This window comes from Macrotis lagotis, chromosome 5 (genome assembly GCF_037893015.1).
Source record: "Macrotis lagotis isolate mMagLag1 chromosome 5, bilby.v1.9.chrom.fasta, whole genome shotgun sequence".
NCBI classification, from domain to species: Eukaryota; Metazoa; Chordata; class Mammalia; order Peramelemorphia; family Peramelidae; genus Macrotis; species Macrotis lagotis.
In genome coordinates, this window is record NC_133662.1 from 244,569,254 (window position 1) to 244,589,623 (window position 20,370).

At 43.2% G+C, this 20,370-nt stretch overlaps 1 protein-coding gene across 3 annotated transcripts in view; it reads left to right on the forward strand.

Moving 5' to 3' along the window:
* Positions 1 to 20,370, forward strand: part of RAP1GAP2 (RAP1 GTPase activating protein 2) — a 271,689-nt gene that overhangs the window by 23,461 nt on the left and 227,858 nt on the right. For 2 of the 3 annotated variants that reach the window (XM_074189228.1, XM_074189229.1), the window contains exon 2: positions 9,130 to 9,165. In XM_074189228.1, coding sequence (XP_074045329.1) covers positions 9,143 to 9,165 — 23 coding nt within the window. In that variant the 5' untranslated portion in view covers positions 9,130 to 9,142. Of the gene's footprint in view, positions 1 to 116; positions 464 to 9,129; positions 9,166 to 20,370 lie in introns of those variants that run through there. The other variant, XM_074189227.1, reaches the window with a different exon arrangement.

The following is a 20,370-nucleotide window of genomic DNA, read 5'->3' on the forward strand; positions in this document are numbered from 1 at the left end:
GTGGGTGGCGTAATCTGCCAGCTGAGTGGTTCCGGGGCTGCCAGTTCCCCTGGGGGTGTGGTGGTGAGAAGGGGGGACTTGCCCTCACTGACCTTCTGCTTTCCTTCTCCTCCTTCCTCCCTGCTCCATCTGCCACGGTGGGCAGACCCACGACCTGTCAGCCCAGGCCCAAGGTCAGGAGCACAACACTGGCCTCTCCTGAAGGAGCCTGGCTGCTCTCAGAGACACTTTCCTCTCCCCTAATCGGCTGCCACTGGCCTTGAGTCACCCCTCCCACAGGAAGCGTGGGGGGTGGGCAGACCCCAGAGTTCAGCCTTCTGTGCACCACCCCCAAGCCTGAGAGCCCTTCTCTGGGCAATCCCAGAACCTGCTGCTACTCTGCTCTGCTGTCACCACAGATGCCTGGGAGGCCCGCCACAATGTTTGGGAGGAAGCGCAGCGTCTCCTTCGGGGGCTTTGGATGGTGGGTGCCATGGAGCCAGACAGAGGGCATGGTGGGAGGTACTGACCCTACTCAGGGCCAAGGAGAGGGTTAAGATGACTTGTTGGGGAAAATCTCTCATTTCTCCAGGTAGCCCAGAAATAGAGGGAATATTTTATGAGAGGGCAAGGGGTGGAGGTGTCATGGAAATCTTTTGTTGGAAAGGGGGACTCTGAGAATCAGATCATAGACCATGGTCAAGGTCACAGTGTCAGATCCTCTGGCTCTGGAGCCAGTGCTCTTCCCACTAACTCTTTTGGGGGGTTGGTAATTCAGGTGTCATCATCCATTGGGCACATCCCTTCTGAGGTCAGCAGGAGGCATTCCAGAGAAATCTGCCTGGAATTCAGTGGCAGTGCTGCCACTCTTCAGAGGGCAGGGGGGCTTGGTATGGGCTGGAGAACAACTGGCCCTCCTTTTGTCTCTGGTATTTGCAGGGTCAGACACCCTGAGACTGTGTGTGTGTGTGTGTGTGTGTGTGTGTGTGTGTGTGTGTGTGTGTGTGTGTGAGTGACAGAGACAGAGACGACAGAGGAGAGAGCAAGAGCTGTGGATGGAGGGTTGGGAGGAAGGGAGACAGTGTGTTTCAGTTCTGTGAGTCAATAGCTTCATGTGGATCTCTGCCTCTGATAGCCCTTTCTCAGTGTTCCCTAATTTTATTCTTGGGGCACAGATCAGTAGGCCAGTCAGCTATAGGAAGGAGATGGAAGAGACTCTTTCACTGTCTGTCCACTAGAACTCTGGCAACCCATCTTGAACCACTTTGTGAGCAAAGATCATCCCACTGTGTGACTCTAGAGTTTGCTTCATGGCTCCTGCCTTAGTTTCCTTCTTTTGGAGAGTCATAGAGACATAGAGGCAGAGAGAGTTCCTGCTTCCAGTGAAAGCCCAGTTTCCAAATGATGAAATTGAGGCCTCCATAGACCTTATGGGACAGCTTTTTCCCACCAAGGAGAAGAAACTTCTGGGTCCCTGTTATCAGTTTCCTTTCAGTTCTTGGGGCGGGGACTTGATAGAAAAGGGCTACAGAGCAGAGGGAGGGCCAGATGACAGCAGTACCAGTTTGAGAGATGGCTGGGAGAGAGCCTGGGGGTGGGAGTTGGTGACAGGAGTAAGTAGGAAGGAGATAGGATGGGGAGATGGAGGGAGAGAAGGCAAAGAAATCATAGTGGGGGGAAAAGGTTATGTCTAGACCTTCATGACTCCATGGACCGCATTGTCCATGGGGTTTTCTTAGTAAAGATACTGGAGTGATTTTGCCACTTCATTCTTCTGTGGATTAAAGCAAACAGAGGTTTCACAGGGTCACACAGCTAGTGTCTGAGGTCAGATTTGAATTCAGGTCGTCCTGACTCCAGGTCCAGTGTTTTTATCCACTGAGCCACCTGGTTGCAGTAAAAAGAAAATTGGACTGAGAGTCAAGGGATCATTGGTTCCAACCCTATTTGGTGCTCATGTGACCTCAGTTTATTCTTTAAAATTAGGGGGTTGGACTAAATGACTAATGGATTAATATGGGACACATTAATATAATTTCAGAAAATGCATACAAGGATAAGATAATCCAAAATATGTACTAAAGAAAGCTCCATAGGACAGTTTGACTGGTCTCAAACTCAAGTTTTTCACTCATTCAAGTTCTTTTCAACTGGTCAGAAAAACTGAGTTCAAATCCCACCTTTGATACTACCTGAAGGGAAGCAACCTAACATAAAGGATAGAATTGCCAGAGGGCTCTGGGAAGGTCAGGCCCTGGTAATTTTGTAGAGCTGTGTTCTGCACTCTTTCAACATGGTTTCCTTTTGTATCATTTTGGACAAAAGTATTCTCTTGGTCCTGCTCTCTTCACTCTGTGTCATTCACATAAGTCTTCCTATGTTTCTCAGAACTCTTGATAATCAGAATTTCCTATAGCACAATAACATGGCATCACATTCACAGTGCGGGATAGGACTGGACCTTTGATGTGTACCCCACTTCCTACTAGTTCTTTGCTTCTACTGGAAATATTTATGTTTATGTGGGACCTTCCCCCTGACTTTTGCCTCCTTGGGAAACCTAGTCCTGATAGAGCTTGGTCAAAGGTCATGAACAGTTTAATGACTTTTTTCAGATTAGTTCTCAATGATTTTCCAGAACAATCTGACCAATTCATAGCTCTGCCAATGTTGCATTGATATGTCTACTGTCCTGCTTGGAATAGTTCACTAACCTCACCACTCTCTGCCTCCAATCCATCTTCTGCAGAGTTGTCAAATAATTTAATGGGTTATGACCTGACCTTCAGTAGCTCCCTATTGTTTCTGGAAGAGAATACAAGTCTGGCAGTTAAGGAATGTACTATAGAGCACCAAGCTACCTTTCCAGTCATCTGGCTTTGAGACATTCTGGCTATGCAGTCCTAAGCAAGTCATCTCAATGCTTCAGGGACCTAGGTAGAGAAGGAGCCGACCTTCCTTAGTAGAGCAATTGTCTTCACTTGGGAGCTTCCTATGCCAATGACATTCCAGGTCCAATCCCTTTCCCTAACCCATTATATGAGGCCATCCAAACTGGAGCACTGGCTGACCGCTGTCATCTTCATTTCTGCATTCACACAGGTTACTGTCCCTCTCAAGCCTAGGATACACTACTCCCTCATCTCTGTCATCTCCCTCCTTCCATTTCTTTAAGTCCAACCAAGGCACTTCCTCCTCTGGAAGCCCCTCCAGACTTTCCGAGTTGAAAACATTTTCTCCTTCCTACTGAAAACCTTGTCTGGTTCTCTCTCTGCCCAGTGGTATTCTTTTTTTTTTTTTAAAGAAAGATTTTATTTATTTTGAATTTTTCAGTTTTCCCCCTAATCTTGCTTCCCTCCCCCACCCCCCACAGAAGGCTATTTGTCAATCTTTACATTGATCTAAGTTGAATGTGATGAGAGAGAAATCATATCCTTAAGGAAGAAAAATAAAGTATAAGAGATAGCAAAATTACATAATAAAATAATGGTATTTTTTTAAAAATTAAAGGTAATAGTCTTTGGTCTTTGTTCACACTCCACAATTCTTTCTCTGGATACAGATGGTATTCTCCATTGCTGATACCCCAAAATTGTCCCTGTTTGTTGCACTGATGGAATGAGCAAGTCCATCAGGGTTGATCATCACTCCCATGTTGTTGTTAGGGTGTACAGTGTTTTTCTGGTTCTGCTCATCTCACTCAGCATCAGTTCATGCACATCCCTCCCGGCTTCCCTGAATTCCCATCCCTCCTGGTTTCTAATAGAACAATAGTGCTCCATCACATACATATACCACAGTTTATTAAGCCATTCCTCAATTGAAGGATATTCACTTAATTTCCAATTCTTTGCTACCACCAACAGGGCTGCTATGAATATTTTTGTACAAGTGATGTTTTTACCCTTATTCATCATCTCTTCAGGGTATACATCCAGCAGTAGTATTGCTGGATCAAAGGGTATGCACAGTTTTGTTGTCCTTTGTTATCCAAATTGCTCTCCAGAAAGGTTGGATGAGTTCACAGCTCCACCAACAATGTATTAGTGTTCCAGATTTGCCATATCCTTTCCAACATTATTCATGTCCTTTTTGGTCATATTGGCCAGTCTGAGAGGTGTGAGGTGGTAGATGTTGCATTTCTCTACTAAGTAGTGATTTAGAGCAATTTTTCACAAGACTATGGATCCCTTTGATTTCCTCATCTGTAAATTGACTTTGCATATCCTCTGACCATTTGTCAACTGGGGAATGGCTTGTTTTTTTGTTTTTAAAATTTGACTCAGTTCTCTGTATATTTTAGAAATGAGCCCTTTGTCAGAAATACTAGTTGTAAAAATGGTTTCCCAATTTACTACTTTTCTTTTGATCTTGGTTACAGTGGTTTTGCGTGTGCAAAAGCTATTTAATTTAATGTAATCGAAATCATCCAATCGGTTTTTGGTGATGTTCTCCATCTCTTCCTTGGTCATAAACTGCTCCCCTTCCATAGATCTGACAGGTAAACTAGTCCTTGATCTTCTAATTTGCTTATAGTATTGTTTTTTATGTCTAAGTCCTGTATCCATTTGGATCTTACCTTGGTAAAGGGTGTGAGGTGTTGGTCTAATCTAAGTTTCTGCCATACTAACTTCCAATTTTCCCAACAGTTTTTATTGAAGAGAGAGTTTTTATCCCAATATCTGGACTCTTCTGGTTTATCAAACAGCAAATTACTATAATCATTTCCTGCTATTGCACCTAGTCTATTCTACTGGTCCACCACTCTGTTTCCTAGCCATTACCAGGCTAGTTTTGATGACTGATGCTTTATAATATAATTTTAGATCTGGTAGGGCTAAGCAATGATACTCTTATCAGTTGTATAGTCTGGGTCCCTCTGCCCTGCCCAGAACCAAATAGAATATAAGCTTTTTGAGTATAAGGATTGAATGATTTTTTTCCTCTCGGCAACCATTAGCACAGTGCGTGGCCAATATTAATTCCACCTCTAATTTTAATTTACCTTGGCTAAGTCTTTTTTCTTAGTTTTATCATCTGTGAAAAGGAGTTGAATGAGGTGTTTTCTGAAGGTCTTTCTAGGTCTAGTTATATGATTCTATAAACAAATATTGGTTGAATTAGGGTGATTGGGAAACTGATGAAAAAGGAAAAGGAAGTTAAAATTGTTTGGGTAGTGAGAGGGAGAAAAGTTCAGTCTTAAAGATGTGTTTGAAGCAGCTGCTGGCTGTTCAGAGGATGTTCAGGTAGTTAAGAGATGTAGATGGAGCTCTGGAGAGAGGACAGGGTTGGATATATGGGAATATTCCACCAAAAGGAAATGGGATGGGACTGAACCTATGATTTTATAGGCATGGGGGATTCCTGGTGGGAAAAAACCCTTCTACCAATGTAAGTCTGTCCCTTCTCAGCAAATTATAGTTTTAGAGTAACTGAAGGTGAAGGAATTTGCCCAGGATCACATGACATGACTTGAACCCAGGTCTCTTAAACCAACTCTTTACTCACTGACTCTACCATATTGAGATGAGAATTGAATAAATGCAGTTGAGGTAGAGAGTGTAGTGTGAGGCGGATAAGAGCGGCATCATCAACAATCCAGGTAACACATAGATTTAGGATATGGGGAGATGAAAGGAAATGGGAGGGAGAGAAACAGAAAGGGGGCAGAGATAGAAAATGACATGGAGGATGAGAGACTTGGAGACAATGAGGGAGACAGAGGGCAAGAGAACAGCTCAAGCTCACAAATAATATTGTCTCAAAGAAGAATGAGAAGTAGTGGGTTCCCCCCTTCATATGGTCTCCCAGCAGCTCTGGAGGCCCACTTGTAGGTGGAGAGGAGATGCTGGGTTGAGTGAGATACTCTGTGAGGTGTCTTTAAGTTCTGAGTTTTAGTGATTCTCTGAGAGATGTGGAGAGAATGACATGGAGAGGAGATTGATAGAAGGCATTAGAGAATGAATGACAGACTAATAGAGTAAAAGATAAAATAATAAGAGTGAATGATAGACTAATAAGTCAATGATAGGGTAATAAGAGTGAATGACAGGATAATAGAGAAGGTGAGAGCAAGAATGAGAAAGGGGAGAAAGAATCAGCAAGTACATGAGAGAGACAAGAGGAGGGGGAAATGAGGGAATGAGCCAGGAAAAAAGAATGAGAAGACAACAAAGGGAGGTAGACTATGAGAGGGAGAATACAAGAAAGGAATGAGAATGAACAAGAGAATGAAAGAAAAAAAAGAAAGCGAATGAAAGAGTGGAAAGACAGAGAAGAAAGGATGAGCAGAGAGAATAGAGATAAACAGCGCTGACTCAGTGTTTGTTTCCTGAAAGGGAAAAGACCTGCCCTCCTATCTCAGCATCTCTCCCCTGTTGAAGCCACAGGGCTCCCCACCCTCCGCAGGTGGCTAACGCCTTCCCCTTGTCGTGGGAACTTTGCTGTCTAGGACAGAACTGATGACTGCCTAGAGTTAAGCATCTCTCTGGGGTGAGGCTGGGAAGTGGGGAGGGCAAGATCCTTGGAGCTAGCTAGATGAAGGGACTCAGTGGATCATCCTTCTCCCTTGGCAGATCCGTTTGCTGTCCGGTGCCTGGGAACCCATTGACAATGAAGTTCTTAGGAAGTTGAATAGTCAGGGGAATGGCTTTGGGGATACACAATGCACTTGGGTTTTTCTCTCTACTTTGCAAGTGGTAGATGACCAGATGGTTACAGTGGCCCAGAGCACAACAGGCTTAAGAGTAAGAGGACCTCAGTTCTAATCTTATCCCCTCCACAACCTCACTGTGTGACCGTAGGCAAGTCACACCTCCCGTTCTTTTTTTTTTTTTTAAGGTTTTTGCAAGGCAAACGGGGTTAAGTGGCTTGCCCAAGGCCACACAGCTAGGTAATTAGTAAGTGTCTGAGACCGGATTTGAACCCAGGTACTCCTGACTCCAGGGCCGGTGCTTGATCCACTATGCCACCTAGCCGCCCCCATACACCTCCCATTCTTGAATTCAATTTCCTCTTCTGTTGAATGCATAGAACATCTCTGCTTATTTAGGTGTGCATGGGTGGGGCACTCCCCCAGGGTGTGCCAGCACAGCCCACCTACACTCTCTGCACAACTCTGCCTTCATCTGTAGTGCCTTGACAAAGACTTTTCCACCATACACATCAATCATGATGCTTAATAACAAAAATGGTACTGTACCAATTGAGGTTCATCCCTCTATCAATCAATTAGCATTAATTGAATCCTTATTTTATTTCAGGCAAAGACAAAGCAGAACAGCTCCTGCCCTCAAGGAGCTTACATTCTAATGATGCATGCAAGAGAACATACAAAAACACATGCAAAATAACTTCAGGAGGAAGGTTCTATAAGTGGGGGAGACTTCCTGCAGAGGGTGGTGCTTGGACTGAGTCTTGAATGAAGGTATTCTAAGAGGTCAAGGGAAGTATAAGGAAGGCAAGAGGGACAGCCAAGGCAAGCTCCACAGTACCTGGTTCATATTAATAAACTCAAGTTTATTATTGATATTTAGAACTCCACTTAATAGGGTTTAATAAATCAATGCCTGTTGACTAAGGGTTTCCTCTGGGGTTTTCAGTGGTTCTAACATTTAAGTGGGGCTGATCTTAGAAAACTCACATCTCGGGGTGGGGGGAGGGACTCAGACTGTTAAGAGGGGGTTGTCTAGGAGGCAGAAGGGTGAGGTCTTTTTGGGAGACCAAATAAGGTTGGGAAGTTTGCCCACCTTTTCACTTGAGGAGGGAGACTGAGGCTTCTTGTTGGCAGTGGGAAGGACTGACATATGCTAAGGGTAAAAATAGAGGCATCTGGCTCTGATACATCCTTCCAAGGAGGTGTGGGGTAGCTGCCAGGGTGGCAGAGAAGGGGTTGGATTAGTTTGGTGAAAATGCAGGGGGATAACAAATATGCATTATGCCAGTCTGTGCCAGTCCATCTGATTTAGAGCAGGTAAGGGGAGCAGGAAGGGTGTCTTCATTGCAAGGCTGACCTACTGGTCAAGTGTATTCCAGAAAGATGGGACTTGGTTTTAGCTGTTTCTCAGATCCGACCTCCAAGCCCCATCTTCTAGGAAAGTTCTCTGCACCAACCACATACACAAGAGCTCTTCTTGTCTGGCCTCCTCCAATTCTTGACAGTCTGGTCTACTCCACAGAATACTTGAAAACTCACACGATTCCCATATGGAAGGAGTCTAGGAAGTTACCTAGCCTAGCTCCCTTGTTTGGAACCGAAGAAAGCAGGCCCAGGGGCTGGGCTAGGTGAGGAATGACTTCCCCAAGGACGAATGATAGCTCTTTCCAGTTCTTTGTAGCTTTGATGGGTATAGACTCATATATTGAACTGGATTTGAAACCAGGTCTTCAGACTCAAGTGAGTTGCTGTTATAGTTTTTTAATTAACTTATAGTTTTGTTTGTTTTTTTTTTGTTTCATGTGTCTTCCTTCCTTAATCATAATGTGATCTTCTGGCAGAGATAAAGCTTTTTTGTCTTTCACATGGGAAATGTTCAATCAATATGGAGGTGAGACCTCCAAACTCTCTGAGGGATGGACCTGAGTTGATACCCTAGGTCTTCATTGTTGTTGTAATTGGTGGTAGTGGTGTGTATGTGTGTTTGTGTGGAGCAGCAGGGAATGAATACGATGAGAAAAGGAGACATATATCTGACTACAGCTCTGGAAACTGTGATTGATGAATGCTAAGGGAAACAGTTACTCATTTCAGAAATATTCCCTCTTCTCCTTCCCCTCTTTTTCTTCCTTGGAGCTCTTTGGGAGGCAATGTTACAGCGTAGAAAGTGCTGGAGTCAGATTACCTGAGTTGGAATCCTGGCTTTGTGTCCTATGTGAATTTGACCAAGTTGCTTCAAATCCCTTTGCCTCTGTTTCCTCCTCTGTAAATTAGATGGTTTTGGAGATGTTTGACATCTCTAAATCTATGGGATGGATACTAGATTTTTCCTTCTAGCTCTGAATCTGTGAACCTATGAAACTGAGAGCACATCCCACCCTTCTGGTTTGGAACCTTCATACAGCCCCTTCTCATGTACCCCCTTCTTACACCCCTGATCACAAACCAATACCCTTATGGCACCCTTATGGTCGATTTTGTTTTTGTTTTGGCAGGATCGACAAGAACATGCTGGCCAGCCTGAAGGTCAAGTAAGTAGCTGCTTTTTCTTTGGATAAAGGTCACTTACTGAAAGCTCCTTCCCTGGAGGGTCCTAGAGTAGGTCCCTCTCTTGTCATCTTCCCCACAGTTAACAAACAAGGAATTGAGGAATGAATTTTGCCAATCCTCTGGGTTTGGAGAAGACAGGACCTAAGGTCTTCTCACTTGGGAGTTCCTCCTTGGGTAAAGGAATGACAGGAGAGTGAGCTATGGGGACAATTGGAAGCAGGGTTATGCTGAAGGGAGCTTTAACCAGCTCTCAGGAACTGGGTAAATGGTTAAATTTTCACTGTAAGCCTTTATATCTCAGATAGTGACAAATGCTACAAATCAGGGTTTAATTGTTGCGTTATTCCTTATTTAGATTTAAGAAAGTAACATGGAGACCATGTTGATAATGTAGACTAAATTTAAAGGCATTTTGTGCGTACATTTATGTTCCCAGAGAGTCAGTTGTTAAACATTTACCAGCAGACTGATGGGAGTTTTGAATGACTCATGTATATGAGAAAATCCTTCCAATGATCAGCTTTTATCATACTTGGTTCCTTTCATTTTAATTTTCCAACTAAGGTTTCTAGGCTCAGTTGACCTCCACAGGGATTAATCATCCTGCCTCTAAAACCTGAGCCCAGTATTAGGTCCAGTGGATTAGAGAGTACGGGAATTTTGATTGTGGGTGGGAAGTAAGGCAAGGGTTGCCATCTCAACACCCTCCAACTGCCTGAGATGCATTTTGTGAGTTGAAAGGAATCTCCTTATCCCAGATCTGCCTAGTTCCTCTGCAGTTTTGCTAAATTGAGACCCTCAAATATGTCTTCTGTTTGAACTAATGCAAGTAGACATACTGGTGGGAGCTCAGGTATTATGGTTTTGAATGAATGGATTCCTTAAACACTGGGGTAGTTTCCTAGGAGACCTTGTATGGAGATGATGCATAAAGCAGAGAAGTCAGGGGATAGGAACCACACCATCACTGGGGAAATGGATCACATGGGTGTCTTTGGAAAAGACTTATCAGTTAAAGGAGGATACTACAAAGTGAGTATGAGAGAAACAAAGAGGTGATATGAGTAGAGTAGTGAAAGCTATGAACCTTGTTTTAAAAATTAAAAGGGTCACTGGACTATTTTCCAAGACTATCTTTGCTTTAGTGAGTAGCTGAAATGGTTAAACTAATTCTGTGATTCCCCACTCCATCTACCTCCAAGTAACTGTCACTGGGGGAGCAACAATTTGGCAGGGTTTGGGACCTACTGGAGGGTCTGACACTGAAACTGGGTTTTTATAGAATGAACCATGGAGCACCCATCCACCATGGCTATACCTGATTTTGGAATAGCTCACATGAGGAACAAAGGTTTAGATTGCCAGAGTGACCATTTTTATTTCATTCGTGTTAGTAAGACTGTCATTTCCCCATACTTTTGTTATCTCTTTCATCCAACTTCCCAGTCCTTAGTTTACTAACTCCTCGGTTTTATAGAATAAATAGAATTTCATAATTGGAAGGAGAGTCAGTGACCACCTGATTCCATCCCCAAACTAGATATGAATCCTTTCTACACCATATCAACTGTCCATCTCCTTAGTCAGCTTGCTTCAATGTTGAACAGCTCCCAATTTTTGGACTTCAATGTTAAATATGCCTCTTTATAATTTTCATTGTTTCTGGTTCAACCCTAAGGGCTAAAAGGAAATCCAGTCCATTTTTTCCTACCAGAAAACCCTTCAGATACTTGAAATATCCTAATTCTCTCCTCCTCCTCCTTTCTTTTTCTTTTTTTCTTTTAAATTCCTTGTGTTTAGAGGCAGTTGTCATTCCAGGAATTGTTTATGATGCCCATTAGGTTTCCTTTTAGACCACCTAAGAGGAAGGTTTGAATCTGGAATCAAATGGACTCCTAAAGGGATAGATTTCAGGAAGTCTATGAATTTGGATGAGAAAAACACAGAAACAACTGGACTCTTTATCCAAGTCTTTCTACTTTCCAGATAATCTGATTTTGGACAGGATCTAAGACCTCCCAATATTGTTTACCTCCTTTGTAATATAAAGGATTATGTTATGGAAGACAGGACATGAGATTTGCAGTTATGAGATCTAGGCTAGAATCCCAACTCTATCATCTCTTACTGTGTGACCAGGAGTAAGCCACCTGTCCTTCTTTGGATCTGTTTTCTCCTTTGTGGAGGACTAGATGCTCCCTGTGATGCCTTTCCGTGATAGAGGATGAGATATCTGTTCACTTAGAGTGTGGTGGTTGGAAGTCTCAGAGTCAGGAAGTCTAATTTGAATCAAGATGATGGCACCAGTTGGGTGACCCTTGGGAAAAATCATTTGTGATTTTTCTGAGGTTTGGTTTTATTATGTCCAATTATTGACTTATGTGTTTCAGTGGGAATAGGATCTGTTCCCTCCCCTTCTTCTTTCTCCTCTCTTTTCATCTTTCTCCCTCCTTCCTCCTTTCTTCTTTCTCCCTTTGCTCTTTTCATCTCTTCCCTTTTTATTTTCTTTTCTCTCCTTTTTCTTTCTCCTTTCTTCTCTCTCCTTTTTCTTGCTTCCTTTCTTCTGTCTCCTTTTTCTTTTCTTCTCTTTCTTTTTCTCTCTTTTCTCCTCTCTTTTCTTCTGCCTCCTATCTTCTTCTCTCTCCTATCTCCTTTCTTCTTTCTGCTCCCTTTTCTTCTCTTTCTCTTTTCTTCCCTCTTTTCTTCTCCTCTCTCTCCTTTTTCTCTCTTCCTCCCTTCTTTCTTTTTCTTTTCTTCTCTCCCCTTTCTCTTCTCTTTTCCCTTCTTTCTCTTCTCTGCCCTCTTTTTTCTTCTCCACCTTCTCTCTTCATTCCTTTTCTCCCTCCCTTTTTCTCTCTTCTATCTCCTTTCTCTTCTCTCTCCTTCCTTCTTGCTCTCTTCCCCACCCCCATCTCCCATCTCTCCCAACCTTCCACAGGAAAGGAGATTCAAAGGGAGTGGCTAATTTCGTGGGGAATTTGAGCTCCTCAGTTGTCTGGAAGGAGGGGTGGGAAGAAGCCAGATAGTGGGAAAACCCACAGCCTCAAATGACCTCAAGGGACAGAATGGAAGCAAAGGGAGCAGAAATCTAGCTTTTCTTACTTCTTGACATCTTTCAGGGGCCCAGGGGTGACCTCCTGATTCTATAGCCATAGGACTAGATAGATTCTCCGTGAGTCTCTGCTTCTAAGATGTGCTTTTCGACAGGGCCATGTCTGAACTACAGAGACTGAATAGGAAGTGACCAGACCTTTTTCTAGATGGTGTCTTTCCTAGGTGACCCTCAGTATGCAAAAAAGTGTATGTATTTACATATACGTGTATACATGTATACATACATGTGCAGAATGCATGTGAATGCTTACCCGTTGTTCAGGTACACACATGTTATACACACACACTCCTGGGTGTGTGGGGCTGGATTCTGCTTTCCCTTGTTCCTATGGTAACCAGGAATATGTCTGTTAAGAGACTTGTAGTCCCTGGGAGGGAGAGGCTGCTGAGGCAGCCCCAGCTCAAGCCTGGGATTGGGCTGTGGGCTGACTTCATTAGCCAGAGCCGAGCAGAACGGAGCTGAGCCGAATTGGGGACGTGGGACCCACCTGGGGGGCGCAGATCTCCCACTGAGCTTTCTCGCTGCAAACTCCATCAGCTGTCCTGTTGGGTCCCAGCTCTCTCTCCAGCCTCCACCATGCCAAGGAAGCTTTGGTGAGTTTTTCTTTAGCCTTCCCCATAGAGTGAGCAGCCCTAGAAAGAGTGTGTAGCTTCTCTGACTTCTTTTTCCTCCAATAGCATCCATAGTTACAGGTGGACTGCCATCAGAGAGTTGCTGGGGAGGTGCCATTGGGGATTGGTCCAGGGGTCGATGCATTGTAGATGTGGAAGGGGCTTTCAGCTGATGTGTGATCAGAGTGAGAGTCAACCCCAGGGGTCTTGATAGCTGAACTCTGCTTACCTTCCTTTCTTCTTTTTCCATTTCTTGTTTCATGAATTGGATTAGAGTGAGGGGGAGCTGTGCTATGTCCCCAGCCTCATTTTTCCTCCAGAATCATCTGGGTCCAGTGGCCAGATAGGAATCAGGACGACTGGAGATGGACCTGGATGCTTGTCGTGGCATCATCTCCCCAATGTTGTGATCTTTGAAAATGAAGGACAAACATTATTTCTGTTTCATTCTTGCTTTCCTTGCCCTGAGGCCAGATTAGAAGGATGTCTTTGTGACAAGTCCTAAGTCCCAGAGACAAGTAAAAGCTAACCCCACCGCTTTGATCTGGGGACACCCCCCCCCCATACATACAGGGAAGGGGATGAGAAAGGGAGGGACCTTGAACTTTCAAACTGACCTACGGATTTCCATTTTTCAGGAGGCAAAATAGAGATTTGGAAATAGAGCCTTACCTATTATCAATTGACTGTTTTTGAGCAAATGGATCAGTAAGTTTAGCCATGCCCAAGTAGTGCTGACCAACGTCAGGAAGAACCCTGAATTTGAGGCCAGATTTGAAGTCCTGACTTGCTATTGAAATTCCTGTATGACCTTGGGCAGGTCATTTTCCTCTGGACCTGTTTCCTTTTCCATAAAATGAAGAATTATAGATTTAGAGCTAGAAAACATCTTTGAGATCTCTTCATTTAAGAGATAAAGAAATTGAGGGTCAAAAAGGCTAATTACTTACACAGTCCCTAAATGTAGAAGGCAGGATTAGAATCCAGGTCTTCCTGAGCCCTCTGAGATCTACTAGCCTTGTTTCTCTGATCACTAGATGACCACTCAGGTTTCTTCTCTTTTCAAATCCAACGATCTCTTCTGCTGTCCCAGAGACTTTGTCCACTTGAAATATGCCTTTTTTTCTTTCCTGCCTGACCTTTCCTGCCTCCTGTGAGTGTCCCTGCTTTCTCCCCAGGTCACTGACTAGCACTGAGAGTTAACGGTTAGGTAGCTTTGTCTACTTGTGTCTGAAAACAGGGGGGGAATGGCTGGACCTTGGGGGAGGTGGACGATGGACCATCATGGGAGAGGATGAGAGTTGGGTTAGTGTTGGAACGTCTGGCCTTTGGCTTTGGGAAAGGCCATCAGATCCTATGATCAGGGAATTAGATCTGGAAGCAATCTAGTCCAACCTTTTCATTTTGCAGGGTAAGAAACTGAGACCCGGAAAATCCAAGTGACTTGTTCACAGAAGAATCCATGTTTTCTGAATCTTTTGATTCTATGCTCAGTAATCATTTTCCTGTATTCATTATTTTCATTTGCTGTTGGAGCAAACCACTAAATGGAGCCATCAGGGCCCTGGCACGAGTTAGAGCCATCCATTGCCCCCTGTCCCACTCTAACCTTCATCCCTCCCTATCAACTGTAATCCCCATTAAGCATCACTGCTTCCAGGACGCTTGACCCATGGCGATTGCTTCAGACCTTCTCTACCCTCCCAAAGTCCCCCAGCCACCCTGGCACATTGGGAGCATGTCCCAGTAACAGCCTCATGAGGCCATCAAGGAATTTAACTAGACTGACCTGGTTTGGTTTGCTGTGAAATTTGGGCACAGTGGGGATGTTGGGCTGAGTGTTTAAGATGTCTTTACCTCTCCTCCCCTATCCGGATCTCCTGGACCTACCCAACTGACCTGACCAAATGATTCCCCTTGGAGTCCTCAGGGAAGAGGAAGGCATTTGGGTAACTATGACCTCATTTTGTGGGTTCCAGGACCTCTGAGACATAGACTTTAGGGCTCTTCTGCACCTGTGATGGGAGGCTGAGGAACTGCCCAGCTCATCCCTGGCAGCTTTGAAGCTTCATCAGGTTTTTCAGGGGGTTGTTGGTTTTTTTCCTCCCACCCCTTACATCTCCTCTGGGGGACCATATGTAGGACAGGGCTGGTGAGAGTATGTTTCTATTTACATCCCCAATGTGTGGCTATGGCACAGTGCCCGCCTGCCAATCGGCTCGCCAGGGGGTGGAGGGGGGTGGGGGGTGTTGGGAGAACATGGTGTGCTGCCCCCATCCCCACCCACCTCCCCAGGAGCTGCTTGTCTGAGCAGAGGAGGGGAGCAGGCAGGAGTAGGGGAGAAGTGGTCTCCACGGACAAGAGGTCAGAATCAGAGCATCATCCAAACCATCATTCTTCAGGGTCTCCAGAGGTTTGGGAATTCAGGAAGTGAGGACTAAGCTTCTTGTATTTTATCTTTAGCATCTGGGCCACCCTTGTCTTGGGAATTAGCTAGTGGTCCAAGAGTAACCCAGCCTTCCTTAGTCAGAGAAGAATGGAGACTGAGGAGTGGGTATGGCTGGGGTTAGGGGTGATGCTCAGGGGTCGTCTTCTAGGTGAAACATTAACCGGAGCTTCAGGACAGAGATATGAGGGTGACCCCGGAACAGAGGGATCTCTTGCCTTGGAGTGATGCTCTCTACCAAATCCTCTAGTCCCCTTTGATAGGCAGGGAGATCTAAAAATGTCCAGGATTAGAATCTCCTCCTCACTCATTCCTCTGTCTTCTATACCTCAGTTTACAAAGTCCAAGAGACAGTTCAGTATAATGAAAAAGACCCTGACTTTGGAATTAGGAGATCTGGATTCAAAGTTTACCCCTGATGATTATTGCTTATGTACTATACTGCCTTTGAACATTGAATTAATTGACAAGTATTTATTTAATACCTACTGTATCCTGAGAGGCAACATTACCTAGCAGATAGTCTACCTTTGAAGTGAAGAAGACCTTGGTTCAGATCATACTTCTGATGCTTATGTGACCTGAGTAAGCCACTTTTAGCTTTTTGACTGTAAAATGAGGGCAGTTAGGTGCAGTGCATAAGGTGTTAAAGTCTAGAACACTTCTCTTCCTGAGTTCAAATCCAGCCTCAGACCCTCACTAGCGATATGATCCTGGGCAAGTTACTTCACCCTGTTTGCCTCAGTTTCTTCATCTATCAAATAAGCTGGAGAAGGAAATGGCAAACCACTTCAGTATCTTTGCCAAGAAAACCCCAAATGGGATCTCAAAGAGTCAGACAGGACTGAAATGACTGAACAATCATAACAACAAATTGTAAAACAGAGAATTGGACTCAGTGACCTCAAAGGTCCTTTCTTATTATAAATCTATGACCCTATGAACTCCTTTTATGTATTATAAGCTAATATAATTTACTAAGCTGTGGGACTTTGGGCAACTCTCAGTGGTTAACCTCTTAGCCATCTCCTACCTTGAAAAGGTAATTTCTTTAACTTACACATTCCTCATTCCAAAGAAATCAAAGGTCCAATCCCTCTCTTTTCCAGTTATAAGCTAGTCAGTGGAGATAAGAAGACAAAATCTGGTCAGTTCCTGACCTCATGGAGGTTACAGTCACTTCCCCTCCCAGGTCTCAGTTTCCCCATTTATAAAAGGAGGGGTCTGAATTTGATGGCCTAAGACACCCCTCTCAGCTCCAGAGCCCTTCAGGGTCCTGGATTTAGTCTAACACCAATCAACTTTCTGGCCAATTGTACCCCTTTCTTGGTCAAATGAAGCCCCTTGACCCCTTTTCTCAGAAATCTTTTTTTTTTGATTTCTGAAAGGCAATGGTTAAGTGACTTGCCCAAGGTCCCACAGCTAAGTGAGTATTAAGGATCCTCCTGATTCCAGGGCTGGTACTTTAATCACTTCACCACCTAACTGCCCCAGAATTATCTTTTAAATACATAAAATATGATACATGATTACAAAGAAAATCAATCATATTCAAATACAGTTATTGAAATAGAAAAAAAATATTTGCAGACTCCAGTGTAAAATGGCATCTAGTCCAACCATCTCATTTTAGAGAGCAGAGTGGCTCAAGGATTTGCCCAAAGTCACATAATCTATTAATGAGAGTAATAGAGCCAGGGGTTTGGCTACCCGGCTCAACAAGCTTTCTTTTGGGCCAGTCTCTTGCCCCGGTTGCAAAGTGAGGACAGAAGCAGATCTGCAGGAGAGTTCTGGGAAAGCAGAGCTGCTCATTTCCCCCAGTCTAGGTATTTTGCTTTTTGGCTGGTCTTTCCTCACCCTCAGCTGGGCTGAGCCAGTAGCTGAGCACAGGTAACCACAGACCCTGGGCCCCACCCAGTGTTTCTGCACCCGTGGCTCCCTCCCACTGGGCATGGTGGAGTTGCCAGCTCATTTTGAGAGGGCGGGCCCACGGAAATCCGTGCTGGCCAGCCAAAGCAGCCACAAAACAGATTTTGAGAGGTCTGTCCCCAGGAGGTTGGGCTCCTTCAGGAGACCTGTACAGCTCCCAGTGGATTCTGCCTCCAAGCTGATGGAAGAAAAGACTTGCTGGGGCCTAGGTTTAGGTGGGTTGACCGGAAATGTCTTTTGCCTTTTTTTTTTTTTATCTTAATAGCATTATTTCCCAAATATGTGTAGATAGGTTTTGACATTCATTTTTATAAAATTTTCTCCTTCCCCCCCAGCCAGCAAGCAATGTGATATAAGTTACAGTTATAATGTGTTAAACAATATCGAGAACATCCTTTGGACTAGTTACTGGGCCCTGGAAACAGGCCTCAAAGGGCCAGTCTCCTTCTTCACCCCACCCACTTGTTCTGCACCCTCCCTTCTAGCCCCCTCCCCATCCCCCCTTTCTAGCCAGGTGCTAATGATGCAAGGTGTTATTCATGTTTCACACCCCTTACAGTAGATTAGCCCTTAAAGGTCACCTGCTCAGCTTTTTGTTTGTTTGTTTAACCAGATGAGGAAATTAAAACCCGAGTGGTTACCAGACCTGGCCAAGGGTGCCAGTATTATTAGCAGAGGTGTAAATGTCAGAACCGGGATTCAAACCCAGATTTTGCTACCCACTGATTAGCTGGGAGGGGCCTTAGAGCATAGAACAAAAAATGTTAGAGCTATTGGGAAATTAGAATAGCGAATGTTGAGGTTGGTAAGGATATTATCATGTACTGTGTCAAAGGTGGGAGGAACTGTAAAGAAATAGTTCTCAGTGTGGTCCTCAAGGTCCCTGGTGGGAGGGCTTGAGACCCTTTCAAGAGGTCCATGAGGTTAAATCTAGTTTTTACTTTTAGCTTTTGTTACTTTTTTCTTTTCTTTTAAAAAAAATCTAATTTTATTTTTTCCAACTTTTTATTTCAATTTTTGACTTTTTTCTTAAATTAAATTTTATTTTTTTCCTAATACATGTAAAGATAATTTTCAACAGTGAGTTTTTTTAAGATTTTGAATTCCATATTCTTCTGGTTTCCTCTCTTTCTTCCACCTCCCCATGACAGCAAGTAATCTGATAAAGGTTACACATGGACAATCATGCTTAACACATTTTCATATTAGTCATGTTATGAAAGAAGAAACAGAATGAAAGGGGGGGGAAAAACCACAAGAAAAAAAAATTAAAAAGTGAAAATAGTATGCTTTGATCTGCATTCAGACTCCAAAGTTCCCCCCCATCAAGATATGGATGGTATTTTCCATCACAATTATTTTAGAATTCTCTTTGCTCATGGAACTGCTGCTGAGAGGAGCTAAGTCTATCATAGTTAATCATCACACCATGTTGCTGTTGCTGTATACACTGTTCTCCTGGTTCTGCTCACTTCAGTCAGCATTAGTTCATGTAAGACTTCTAATTTCCAATACAGTAAATTTGTTCAAATTTATTTTTTCAATAAAAAAATGAGCTTCACATTCTTTCCCTCCTCCTCCCCCCACCCTTCCCCACCCATAGAGAAGGCAAATCAAGTATACATGTGTTGTTGGTTTTTTTCCCTGTGGTTTTCCGTCTTGTAAGTGTTCATGACCCCATTTGGGGTTTTTTTTGTAAACATACTAGAGTGGTTTGCTATTTCCTTTTCCAGCTCATTTTATAGATAAGGAAACTGAGTTAAATAGGGTTAAGGGACTTGCCCAGGGTCACACAGCTACCAAATGTCTGAGGCTGAATTTGAATTCATGAAGATGAGTATTCCTGAATCTAGGTCAATATTCTACCCACTGTACTACCTAGCTGATCTAATTATTATTCATGTGAAATCATACAAAACATATTTCATTATTTAGCCATGTTGTCAAAAAAAATCAAGAAAAATAAAGTGAAAAAATTATGCTTCAATCTCCATTTTCTCTGAAGGTGGATAGCATTTTTCATCACAGATCCGTCAGAATTGTCCTGGATCACTGTATCGATCAGAGTTGATCATTACAATATTGTTGATACTATATATAATATAATATTCTCCTAGTTATGTTCACTTTGCATCAATCAGTTCACACAAGTCTTCCCAGGTTTTTCTGAAACAATCCTGCTCATCATTTCTTATAGCACCACAAAATTCCATCACAAACATATATCACAACTTGTTTAGGCAATCTGTAGTTGATGGGCATCCTTTCAATCACAATTCTGTGCCAGTATAAAAAAGACTGCTATAAATGATTTGGCATACATGGGTCCTTTTCCTTTTTCTTTGTTCTCTTTGAGGTATAGATCCCCTAGGGGTATTGCTGGGTTAAAGGGCAGGCCCTTTGGCCAACATTCCATATTGTTTTCCAGAATCATCGGATCTCTTCAAAACTCTACCAACAGTGCATTAGTGAACCTATTTTCCTACAACCACTCTAGCAGTTCTCATTTTCCTTTTCTGGCAAACTAGCCTATCTGCTAGGTTTGAAATGGAAACTTGGAGTTGTTTTAAAATTGCCTGTTCATAAACTTTGACCATTTGTCAAATAGGTCATAGATCTTATTTTTATAAATTTGACTCAATTTCCTATACATTTGACTTTAACTTGGTATAAAATTTTTGATATTAGCAAGATATAGTTTCTCTGATTATGTCTTAATTAGTTCTATTTTTGCTTTGTCAGAGATCATAATTACTCTTCTTGCCTTTTTTTTATATCACCTAAAGTACACATTCTGTTCCAGCCCCTTAAATATAGTAAATATTGATAGATATAACATGAATAAATCAAAGTTCTTGGGGGAAAACCTTAATAAATTTTAAAAGTGGGAAAGGGGTCTAAGACAAACATTCCGAGAAATCTTGACTTTGAGCATAGGCTATCAAGTCTGGCAGGAGCCTTAGAATAGAGAACATAGAGTACCTGGGCCAGGTCTTAGATCTCAACTAGTCTTAGGATCCTAGAATTAAAGTATAAAAGGGCCATACTTATTGCTCAATTTTTAATTATTTTTTTCATGTATAGA